At 50.9% G+C, this 12,492-nt stretch overlaps 1 protein-coding gene across 1 annotated transcript in view; it reads left to right on the top strand.

Moving 5' to 3' along the window:
* The window catches only part of CACNA2D4 (calcium voltage-gated channel auxiliary subunit alpha2delta 4), a 122,341-nt gene extending 110,375 nt beyond the window's left edge, over nt 1-11,966 (top strand). The window contains exons 34-40 of the mRNA XM_041398618.1: nt 1,430-1,482; nt 2,436-2,491; nt 3,840-3,860; nt 8,725-8,842; nt 10,988-11,100; nt 11,377-11,459; nt 11,880-11,966. Coding sequence (XP_041254552.1) covers nt 1,430-1,482; nt 2,436-2,491; nt 3,840-3,860; nt 8,725-8,842; nt 10,988-11,100; nt 11,377-11,459; nt 11,880-11,966 — 531 coding nt within the window. The remainder of the gene's footprint in view (nt 1-1,429; nt 1,483-2,435; nt 2,492-3,839; nt 3,861-8,724; nt 8,843-10,987; nt 11,101-11,376; nt 11,460-11,879) is intronic.
* The last annotated feature ends 526 nt before the right edge of the window (nt 11,967-12,492 follow it).

Raw genomic sequence — 12,492 nt, 5'->3', positions numbered from 1 at the left:
TGAGTGAGCTTGGAGCAGGAGACTGAGAATTCTGGTAGCCCAGGAAACAAACTAACAGAGGGAAGGGTTTTACCAGTACCCAAATGCAACCTCTCTTTAGGCTACAAACTCAGACTCTAATCCTTTAGGATTTAGGATACAAACTCATACTCTAATCCCATTCCACCTTCCTAACCTTGCCTCAAACAAGAAGAACAGACTACTCAACACTTAGGCTACTTCAGACTGCTTGACACAACCCTAAACAGGGATGTGTTCATTGCTGTTATGATCCTTTGATACTAGAAGGAATGCAGGAAGTACCCTTACAGTACCCTTACAAAAAATTGTAATTTTTTCCAGTAAAAGAATTTTCAACAAAATATTGCCTTTTAACAACATTCTTAACAATAACACTTTTAACAATGTCTGGTTTACAGTGGTTATACTGGAGCCTGGCTAGATATCGTATGGTGATTGTAGTGAAAATATTTGCTTGATTATATCCTCCAATCCTGATCACTGAAAAACATGTCACAAACTATGAGCTGCCAAAAATGAGGTGAATTGGGAAGAAAATAAAAAGGAGAGCATTCAGCCTCCATCTCTCATCTTCCTCTCTTAGCAAAACCCTTGAAAAGGAAGAGATCACGAAAAGTCAGTTTTTCATATACAGACATAAAAATCAGTCAAATTGCCAACCATCTCCACATTTTACCATTTGCTGACTTATTTTGGCTGAAGGGAAGTCATCAGTAATGGAACATTATCCTGCATCCCGTGACTGCCACATCTGTTTTGGGTTTGAGGACCTGGGCATGATTATGAGAAGGGGAGATGAAAATTAGATGTGGTTACCATGAGGAAAAGAAGCAGCAGTATCCTCTGCAGATGAATTTTCCCTGGGATAATGCTGGATTTCCAATTTGTAGCTGAAAAGCAAGAAGATGATAGAAGTCATGCCATCTTGAGGAAAAGCTGGATGAAAGCACAGTTAAGCATAACCAATCAATGGCAGATAATTCTAAATCCTGGGCAGTGCTGTCACTTGTCCCAGAAACACCACTTGCTCTCAGAGCACAAAAGCATCCTAAACTGGTGGTGTCCCATTTAGCTGTGTTTCTCTCCTGCTCTGAGCTCTGAAGGTCATCCACACTGGAGAGAAATCATCAAGCAATTACATCTTCAAAGTCCTTCATACATTCCTGATAAACTCCCTGACCCTCATGGGGAGGGGGTGAGGAGGTATTATTAGTAGCAGGGCAGCTCTGCTGGCTTTTAATGTATTTTGAACATCTTCCAGTGATGCCCAGACCTTGTATTTCCAGCCTGTCTTCAAGAGCCCTGATCAGTGGAGGGACTTAGTCTAAAATGTGGGGTCCTGCATAACAATTATAAATTCTCTGACCAGGTCCTTATGGTATTTCTCATTTCTTCTTTTGTTTTCCAGCCAATTTATGCCTTTGTAGCTGCAGTGAAGTGGCTGATAAGTGATTTCCTCATGTGAGTACCAAAAGATGGGGGTGTTTGGGAGGCTCAGACCAGGAGGGGCAAGAGCTGGGAAAGCTGCAAGCAGAAGCCCCCACGTAGGGTGTTGCTGTCAGCCTTCTCCTGACATTCAGCTCTGCACTGTGCTCCTGGGAGACAGAAAGCTATTACTATTGCCATTTTGAGAGGCAGAGGCCCACAGTGGGTCTGGGATTTACCTGAAGTCACTCAGTACAAAGTGCCTGAGTCAGAAATAGGACTTGTGTCTCCTGGGGCTCTGTGCAGATTCTTGGTGCCAAGTCCTCTTGGCTGTCTTGTTTGCCCCTGAGGAGTGAATGCACATCTTCCTCTCACAGCGGGGAGAAGGCTGAAGGCAGCAAGCCAAGCAGCTCAGGTCTGAGTGCCAGGCAAGGGGGGAGAGAGGGGAGGCTCTCCTCTGGGTTTGGGTTCACCTCAGACTTCTGGGGTGAATCAGAGTTCAAGCTCAAATTAGGATGGAAGTGCCACTGCTCAGCTTGCTGGGTGTGCGAAAGGGGAGATGTGGTAAAGGTGCAGCTCTGAGGGTTTTAGCCTGTTGGTACAGAACATTTCCATGTAGTTACCTCCAGTCAGACAGTGTGGGCTTCTGATGGCCATCATGCCTGCTCCTCAGGTGGGTCCTGAAGTGGCTGAATGCCCTCCCAGCCTCAGGGGCTGCCATACTTGTTCCTTCCTTCACTGACAAGGCCCTTGCACAGGAAAAAGCCCATTCAGATCTTCCACAGTACAGATCCTATCATACAGAACCACATTCTAGCATGTGGAGAGGGGGAAAAAAATTAAAAATCTAAAAAATCAGGCTTGCACTGCCAGAAATTTGTAGTAAACATTTTTGAACTGATACTCGCTGGGCGACAGGGCCATCTCCCTGACACCTGCATCCTTCCAGGCTGCTGAAAAAGCATCCTCTGTTCTTGCTCTTTTGACAGCTTCCTTTTGGAGTTTAACATGAGTAGCTTCTGGCACTCAGACAACTTGGCAGATGGTGAGTACACAAGAGTCCAGCCACCCCATAGCACGTGAATGTTACAGCCACTGGTGACAGAAGAAACTGTACAGGGAAGTCTGGCCCTGTGCAAGGAGCCTGCCCTCTGCCCCACACCCCTTCCTCCACGGACACTGGAGTCCAGCTTCCAGATCCCACCATCTCCCCCCATTTCCACCCCCATTCCAGGCTGCCACAGCAGCAGGGTGGTCAGGGTGAGGTGTGTGCTGCTGGGAGCACTCTGCTTGCTCCCCTCAGGGTAATTTGCTGAGGAGAGGGGAGACACTTCTTTCTGAGGACCCCTACCCTACGTGCAGTGGGATGAGAGAGGCCATCAACTGCAAATAACTTCTGTTGGAAAGCCTCCCTTCCAGTCTGCTCCAGGACATGACAGAGCAGGGGTGGAACAGCAGCCTAGCAGAGGTCCCAGGAAGCTACACAGAAACCTCAGAGATCAATAACACAGAGAGGGCCTTCACTTACCCACTGGACCTGGTCTGGAAGAGAGAAGATGATGGCACATGGTATTGCACAGCAGTTGAGTTCAGCAGAGGGGTGTGTCTGGCTTGAAATACCCTGACCTGTCCTGCAGCTGAAGTGCTGCCTGCTGGAAACACCCCAGGAATGTCTGCAGTCCCAGCCCAGCCCCTGCAAGCAGGGGGGATGTCCCTGAGGAGATCTCCCTGAGGAGATTCAGAGGGGAAGGGGAGGTGTGTTCTGCACAGCCAAGTAGGGGCTGTAATTAGTCTTGATTATTGATCACTAGTGATGCCTTTAGTGGAGACAGTGGTGTCTTCCATGCCAGCTGTGGGGCTGGAACTTCTGCACTGAATTCTCCAGGCATAATGAGGAAACAGTCATTTTTTGAAAGCAAAATTCCCCTCTAGAGAAGGAGGCCTATGGGTGCTGTTTAGGTCCCACTCTCCTCCACCAAAGAGATGGCAGTAGAAGCTGCAGCTGTCCACTAAGCAGCCCTGGCTGCTGTGTAACACACATCAGGGTAGCAGGGGTGGCCCCATGCAGAAATTGGTGAGGAAGAGTCAGATGAGCAGGTGCAGTTCTCATGGTAGCTCAGGAGAGACTGCTCATTCAGGGGAACAGGGAGGTGTGGCATTCCTGCTGTGGATGTTCTGTGGCTGCAGTCTGATTTAGTCTGTGCTTGAGGAGAGCAAAAAGGGAGGGGGGATGTCACTGCTGTCCTGCTCATCACCATTTCCTTTTGTGCTTCCTTCATCTCTTTCCCACATCACCTCCATGACTGCAAATTCATGTCTCCATGTCACTGCCATGCTGTGAATCTGTCACGTGTCTCCATCGTCACTGTGTGTGTGTCATGGGACCTCTCCAGCCAAGGCTGTCTTCCATCACTGTAAGTAGAACCACCTCATCGTTAAAAAAGGAGAATTAACTAGAAATTCCTAGGCTAGGAAAGACTTTTTTCCACCCTTTGTACAGTGGGGGACTTGCAGAAAGGCATGACAGGGCCAAGGCAGAGCCTGGCTCTGTTTCCTTGGTCTGTAAAGAGATGCTGTTGCTCATTTAGCTGGCTGAGCTGGTGATTGAAGGTCTGTCACTGAGAAGTTGATAAAAGAAGGAACATATGAGCCTCCTGAGGAGCTGCAGTCACAGACAGCATCATCACTCATTGCTGTGGGCTGGCTGGGCCTGTGGCCCGTGTTCCATGGCATGTCCTTCACAGTGGTTCCCAGCTGGCCCATTCTTCTCAGCTGTTATTCCCAAACCAAAGACTGACTTGTGCCTTCTTGCGGGAGAAACTACACAGGTCTTGTAGACTACAGTTACTAAGAAGTAACTTAAGTCTTCTTTTCCACACACCATGGCTTAGCTCCTTCTGATAAATCCCAGCCCAGCTCTGGGATAATGCAGGAGGACTTTCAAGTGGTTCAACTGATAACTCATAAATCCACTCCTACAGGCGAGTTAGAAATTCCTCCAAGACAGAGTCCAGACTGTGGCTGTTTGTATCTCCCTGCTTCCATATCTAGCTTGTGTTTGCCAATTTGCTCTCTGCCCAGCAAGACATATGTGTGAGACAGAGATGGAGAAATAGAGACAGTTGGAATGTGTCTGACTGGATGGAGAAGAGGAAGAGCAAGAGAGGGTGTCTGCAGATGAAAAAAAAGAGTGTCCATGTGTGTGGGGGAGTAGCAGGGTGGAAGAATGCTATTGGGGCTGGAAGAAATGGATTGCACATGTTGTTAAGAAGGGGCTGTAGATTTTTGCCAGAGATGTTAACATTTTCTTGACTGCACGCCAAGGCTGGTGTATGCGAAAAATATGAAGCGAAAAGGAGACATTTTGTGAGAGAGGAATTGAGCACACACATTTTTTCCGGGTTATGTGCAGAGGAATTAATGATCAGGGATCTAATGCTCTCCCTTGCCTGACTGTGTACCTCTGGCTCTGCAGCACTGAGCCTATTTCTGCTTCCCAAGTTCTCTTGTTTTTTGGGAAGGTGAGACTTGCTGTTGGAATATGGGCGTGATGTATTCAGACTGCACTCATCATACAAATCTGCTTTTCAGAGGTGCTGAGAAGACATGTTTGCTGCCACAGATTTTTCTCTGCTCTCAGCATCTCAGTTTCTCTCTGTGTTTATAAGGGCTTCTGCTTTTATGGACATCAGCACAGGTTTGAAAGCTTTTAATTAAGCCAAAAATACTTCCAGCCAAGGCATGCAGCCTAGAGAGAACTATTTCTAGAATTTCATAGATCATAAAAGTTTCTCTTTTTTTACTCCACTGTAATGTATGCAGAAGATATTTTACAGTATAATTGGTTAAATTCTATGTTTTATATTGGTAACTAAGTGGCAGATTTTGTCACGTGTCCCAGAGTAAATCCTCTGACTCGAGTGCATGATTTATGCTGGTGGGAAAGAGTTCACAATCTGGGCTCTATAGTTCATAACAAGGCACAGCAACTGCCTTTGCTGCTCAGAAGGATTGGTTGCCAAATGTCTGACAAAAGTCTTTCTGGAAGTGCAGATGGTAGCAATGACAGCCTGGAATTAACTCACTCTTTGCTATAAAGTTTGCAATTCGTTATCAGCTCCTCTGGCTGTTTACTAATCCCTGACCAGCAGACTCTCAGGGTGCTGATAACATTTTGATGTCCAGTATGTGCATGCAGAGGCTCAGCCTGAGCCTTCTGCTGATGATGTACATGCTACTGGGATTCTCTGAACCTCTCAATGCTGCTGCAGCTGCATTGCTTCCCAGCAAATTAAGTGTCAGTAGGCTTAAGCATAATCTCTGTCATAGGTCTTGTCTCTGTGCAGCAGTTAGATTTTAAAGCAGCTTCTTTTCATTAAGTTCATGCCAAAAAAAAAATAAAAATAAAAAAAAAAAAAACAACTTAAAAATCTGTGCAGGCCACTTCTGCCAGTTTTTGGTGCTGGCCACGTTTATCCTGGGTGTGGTTCATGCAGGCTCTTTAACCGAGTTTTCCCTTGCAGGGCCTGGTTCTCCAAGCCCACCATGACAGCCCTCATCCAACACTGGCTGAGGCTGAGGCCTCAGATCAATTTCCATTCTGCATTTTCCAAGCTGATGGTCTCATTCACCCCTCCCTGCACCCCATCCTTCACAGCACTCTCCTTTATATTGCTTCAACTCCACCTGCTTTGATGATGTTATAACAGGAAGCTAGTAAAAGATATGATATTATAACAGTGCTAGTAAAGGATGTCACTCTTTATCAGGGACAGGGGAAAAATGAGGTCCTGGTATGTCAGGGCTCTTTGCCACTCATGACATGAGCCAATGTTAAATTCTTGCAAGCAGTTTGCCCCAACTTTATGAGGTCACCTTTGTGGTCATCACAGTGATTCTTCTGAGCAAGAAGTCCATTGCCAACAGCTGTGCTGCAGGGGCAGTGCTGCAAAGCCAGGGGCAGCTCAACAGGACAGAGATGGCTTCTGGCTGAGGGACCAATGTGTGGACGTGCCACAAGCATGTCCCCAAGAAGGGCTGTCCCTGGTCCAGGCTGTGATAGCCTGGCCACCTGCTTCAGGGTTTGGAGCTGCTTTCCCAGCCTCCAGTACAGTGAATTAAGGCTGAAAGAAATGCTGCTCTGTTTCTCACACTCCTTTAGTCTTAGTTTGGGGACTTTCCTGGCCAGAATACACTTAACAGCCCTGCAGCTGCTCAGAGCCAGAAAATGTTTGCAGCTTCTCTCCTTACAGCATAAATGGGGGTATTCTGCATGCCCCATCAGAAGTGTCTGAAATTTACCTCAAAACCAGGGTTGTGTTCTGCTCAGATCTCCTCAGGACTGTCAGTCCCTGTGATGGGTCCTAGTCAGAGGCATTCTCCATTAGCAGAAATGGGAGAGGCTTTTCCCTGCCTCTGCAGCGTGGAACCCACACAGAGGGACAAGGGATGGTGGCAGAGCACAGCCAGACAGCTCCTGGCTGGTGGCAGAGGTGCTGCCGGCCCCTGGAATGACAAGTTGGGTTGATTAATTCAGTGTGAATCCAGGGTGAATACAGAACGAGGCATTGTGCTGCAGTCAGGCTCTGTGTGCTTCTGAATCTGTGCAAAATGAACCTCACCATGTCACCAAAAGGTGGGTCCCATCGTCTGGGAGGACTGAGGCAGGGGTTGCCTCCTGAGTGCTGGTTTTTGAGACTTCTGAAGAAAAGCACAAAGTACAATTACCAGAGACTGCACTGCAGGGAGGGGTTTGAGTGCCCATCGTAGTCATCTGGGCAAGGCATTAGAGGCAAAATTGGGCTGCAGTTCCTGGCTCTTAATGGATGTCTTGTGTTGCTGGATTGCCATGGTGGAGAGAAAAATCAGAGAAAATCATGCAGTTTTTCTCTCTCTCGTGTAATCCACATTGTTTGGATGGCAAGCTCTGCAGGGAGGTGCCTGCTGCTTTCGGCCTGCTCGGGAGAGGAGACCATTGCTCTCAGCAGTCAGGGTGTTACAGTGATGCAAATCACCCATCCAATCACGGTGCCCTCTTGATGCCTTCTCACCATACATTTGCTGATTAAAACCCATTTTCCATAACTCTTCAGTGCTTCTGCTGCAAGGGGTAAGCTGGGTGTCCTGCAGGTGAGGAGGACCCTCTTCCCTGCTGGTCCCCCCAGGAGCACTGCCTGTGGCTGCTGTGTGGGTGGGAGGCTGCAAAGGGAGGTTTGTGCTCAGACCCAAAGCTGATGTAGAAACCATTTCTTGTGCTTGCTGCTGGCTGAGCCGCAGCCACCTCTGCCCTAGCAACAAAGCTTCATATTTCCATCAGCAGCAGTCCCCTGTGTCCTACACAGGCAGGAGCTGGCTTTGCTACCTCCAACTGCAGAAAATAATTGCCAGAAGGGCCCAAGGCAGTAGTTTCAAGCAAGACAGATTTTGCTGAACTCCTAGAAAGAATGTTCTTGCTTCTTGAGGGAGGCTTAGTGAGGTGGTTCAGCTCCCCCTCATCCCCAAATTAGTTTGGGAGTCCTGCAGGGTGTGACTGATGAGTGATGGAGCAGCTGCTCCCTCCAGGAGCCAGTGCTGTTCATTAGCTGGGTCTCTGCTGGTCCTCGAGAGCTGTCATCTGTTTCCTTGCGGTCTCAGGCCAGATCAGTTTGCTGCTGGTGGTTTCTTCTTAACATGACACGTATTGAGCCCCTCCAATTTCCTGCTGTGCAATGTCAGTGGGCTCAGGAGGGATCAGCAGCTGACGGGAGCCCCACCGCAGACACGCAGGGCTCCCGCAGGGAGCACAGCCCTGGGCACAGCACGGAGGGCCAGCCCAGGCACAGGTTTGTGTTTAAAAACTGCATGAACCAGCGCTGGCTCCGGCAGGAGGGATTTCCTTGTCACGGCTGGTTCAGTAGGGCCCCCCGAGCTCCTCTGAGCACAGGGGTACCTGTGCCCCAATGTCCCTGCCTGCCTGGCCAGGGGGTCCGTGGCTGCTGTGGCCACTGCGGCTGCAGTTTGGGCACGGCAGGGTCCGGCCTTGCTGCGGGAGTGGGGTGGCGATGCTGGAGGCATTTTCACATAGGCTGGTTTTCCCACACCACCTAGTGGGAGCAGGCATCACTGCCTGGCTGCTCCCTGCAGCATCTCCTTCCCCTTCTTCTCCAGAGGGCACCTGCTCCCGGCCACCTTGGGAGGGCAGCTGCTCCTCCAAATTCCATCACCAAGTGTGGGACGTTTCCATTTGGTGCGGGCAGGTCTCGTGTGCCCCTGACGTGTTCCTGCTTTGTCCCCTGGCAGCTCACAGGCACAAGAAGCACGACACGCTGCAGCCCTGCGACACCGAGTACCCCGTGTTCGTCTACGAGCCGGCCATCAAGGAGACCAACGGGCTCATCGACTGTGGAGACTGCCAGAAGTAAGAGCCAAGCTTCCCTGTCAGCTGGGGACCTTGTCCCAGGGCTGCTGGGGGTGACAGCAGCCTCAGAAGGGTCACCTGCCACCGTGCCTTGGCACAGCCACCACGACAACCACAGCTCTGGCCACAGAGCCATGCTGGACAGAGAGAGGTGAAGAGACCAGGGTACTGATTCTTCACAAAAAAAAAAAAGTGTTAATAAGCAGAGGTGGCTGGAGAACAAATAGAACAGAATTTAAATACATATCTTTCCATTTCAAAGATTTCAGAAAGGAACTTTTTCTGTTCTTTCATGTTTCTGGCAAAAGTTTTCTTCTTAGGAAGTTTTCCCTTTTTGCGATACTCTTGGCTTTCCTTTTATTTTTTTTTTCATTTTCCCCCTTTTCTGTATTTCTACAGAAATAAAAAAAAAAAAAAAAAAACAGAAAAAAATTTAAAAAATAAACCAGGGATGGGGAAAAAATAAGTGTTAGACTGGAGTAGCTGAAAACAAGAGTCCACTTTTTTAGTACCCATTTTCATTGTAAGTGAATGGACAGTCAAAAGTAACAGGCAAGTCATTGTGAAAAGAGGCTGTTTTCAGTGGTTGCACAGTGCTATCAGCAATCACATGTGGAAAGGTGACAAAAAGATTAATTTCCACTGATCCAGCTTTTCCTAAGGTGAAGAGGCCAAACAGATCTGACTGGAACTGCTCCTAAAAAAACCCCACAAAACAATTCTACCTAGTCTTCAGTATTGGATCAACTGCAGGAAAGACTTAAAAGCTTAGAAAAGCAGCCTCCACTAGTCAGCATGGCTCTAGGAAAACCAGAGCCTTGCCAAACATTGTTTCAGAAGAGATTGCAGATTTGATGATAACAAAGTATTCTGCTAATCTCTGAGCAGAGCCAGAGGAACTGAGTGACCTCTCTGGGTCACAGATCTCTGCTACAAACAAAGCCTGGGATCTGCCCCTCCCCTGCTGGAGGCAGCCCCTCAGCAGTGCTGGATGGAGCAGCAGGTGCTGTGTCCTGCTTGGCTCCCTTGTACTTACAGCCTCTGCTCCCAGGTGCATCTTGTGCATCTTTTATCCACATATTTGGGAGAGACAGCCCCAACCCCTGCCACAGGCTCTGTGGAGCATTACCAGGGCCTGGCATGCAGGCATTCCTGATGACATTCCACAAGCTCCTGGTGGAGCAGGGCTGGGCTGGGTGCCCCATCCTGGGCTGAAATGTTGGCTTGTAGATTGATGCATGGGGCATCTCTGTCCTCATGACTGAATCTGTGCCTGGGTTGAAGGCTGCTTGCCAAAGCTCCCAGGGCAGTCATTAGTCAGGGAGCACTAATGACATGGTCAGCTGCTGAGTGTGGCATTCAGCACCTTTAAAAGGGGACACACAAATCCCTGCAGGCTGGAAGGCAGCAAGGCCAGGTGGTGAATAACCAGGGACACTGGGCACTGCTCCAGCACAGTCAGCTTGGCCAGTGCAGTGGGCACATCCCCACAAGCCTGTCTTTCTATTCCAGAAGCCCTGCCACCAGTGCAGGCATGCAGAGCCTGATGTCCCCAGCCTTCCCTGTGCCCAGTGGCTCCAGGACATGCTGGCTCCCTGCCAAACACCAGTTGGTCAGTCCTGTCACACCAGTGTAGCCCACAATATTACTGGGTTCCTCTATTTCCCTCTCTAGCAACACTACTACTACTTTAGCACAACTCTGCTCCTCCCTGGACCACAGAATAGAGACACCCTTGCATTGTACAAGCACACACATAAATATACATTAAATAGGCACTGACATACCTCTGGGTGAAGCCAGGCTTTGCTCAGGTGTCACCTGCTGTGATGTGCTGCCCCATCTGGGGAGGGCTTGTCTTGGCTCTGGCTGGTTGGTTGGGTTCTTGGGTTGATTTTGACTTTTGTGCCTAGCATGGAGTTATAGATGTGGGACATTCAGAGCCAAAAAGGAGGCCAAAAAGGAGTGCCAATGGCACTTCTCCCTGTGTCCATCTGCTCACTGGTCTCTCCTGCTTTCTGCTGGCACCCTGTTTCCAGTGATCTCTGTTTTCTTTCAGTTTCTTTGCTGTGGTTCAGGCAATGCCAGGGTTGCTGCTCTGGGCTAAAGAGTTGTGATTTTTTTTCACCTGCTCTTCCCTTGCAGGATGTTTGTGGCACAGCAGATCATCAGCAGTAACCTCCTGCTCCTCGTCACGGACACCGTCTGCGATTGCAGCGTCTTCCCACCCGTCCCAATGGATGCAAAAGAAGTCAAATATATCCTTCCATGCACAGCAGGGATGCAGGGCTCCACAGGCCTGTCATCTCCGTGTTTGCCAGGGTGGAAAATGCGCTTCTGCTGCCATTGCCGTGGGGGTGGAGAGCACGACCTGGCTTGGAGAGGTCTCCAGCCCGTGCGGGGTGACCTCCCCTTCCCTCGTCCTCTCGGGTGGTGCAGTTCCACCCAGCCAAACCTGCATGGGGGCCCAGAGGGTCTGTGTGGCATCCATCCCCTTTCCCTGCCCGCCCTGCCGGTCCTTAACAGCCTCGCACACAACGCTTCAGTGAAGTGTGAGCGGATGCGCTCCCAGAAGCTGCGCCGGCGGCCGGACTCGTGCCACGCCTTCCACCCCGAGGTATCCCGGGACACTGCGGGCAGGGAGGGAGGGCTGGCGGCTGCGTGGCACCACGGCCATGCCCCTGCCCAAAATGCACAACTGTCTCCTCTTGCACCCTTGCATGGAGTGTCTCAGTGCCGTGAATCCCCGAGGGGGTTCCTAGCGGGATTTCATGTCTGTACCACCTGGGAAGGGCTTGGATTCGGGACCACAGGGTCAGGAGCAAGCACACACACACACACACACACCCTGCTAGGAGCCGAGGAGCCATGTGGCTTCCTAGCCCACGGAGGGCTGCTGTGGCCATCAGGAATAAACCAGTCCCTTCCTCGGCCCCTGGGGTGATCTTTCCACCACAGGCATTGCTCCCTCTTCCAAAGGCGACAGGCAGGCAGGCTTGGCAGCCGGCAAGCTGACCCCTTGTCTCCCATCTCGCAGGAAAATGCCCAGGACTGCGGTGGCACCGCTGGGATCTCCGTGTGTCCGGCGCTGCTGCTGCTGCCCCTGGTGCTGCTGCTGCGGTGACGCTGCCCGCGGTGCGCCTTACGCGGCGGGGACCCGGCGGGACCGAGCCGTGCCAGGGCAGGACATGATGGGGTCCCCTTCTGCGACACCCTCCGCGACTTCCCGAGGTGTCCTTCACCACGAGGTGCAGCACGGTGCCGACGGTGGGAGCTGCTGCCTCCTCGGAGCAGCAGGGGCAGCTCCGGGCACGGCAGCTGCTGAGCGGATCCGCTCACGGCCGGGGCTGCTGCCATCACCGCCACGGGAACATTCCACATCAGCCTGCCTCCCGCCGAGCCACCTGCGCTCGGAGGGGCAGAGCTGGCTCCAGGAGAGCAGGAGGGGCAGGGGACATCACCTGCCTGTCCCTCAGGGTGAGCCACCGGGATTTTGAACGCCCGGCTCTGGAAGCAGCATGCCCTGTTCTTGGGGGTGGTGCTCAGCCGGGCCCCCAGGCGTGGGACAGGGCACAGCAAATTCAGCAGGCTGTGAACTGCACCAGCCTCAGCCGGGGCTGGACAGAGGGAGGCAGCACAGCTCAACTGCA

The sequence above is a fragment of the Onychostruthus taczanowskii genome, unplaced genomic scaffold (assembly GCF_017590055.1).
Source record: "Onychostruthus taczanowskii isolate IOZ18803 unplaced genomic scaffold, ASM1759005v1 scaffold15, whole genome shotgun sequence".
Taxonomy (NCBI): Eukaryota; Metazoa; Chordata; class Aves; order Passeriformes; family Passeridae; genus Onychostruthus; species Onychostruthus taczanowskii.
Note: the sequence above shows the minus strand (reverse complement) of the source record. Positions and strands in the feature narration are given on the sequence as shown.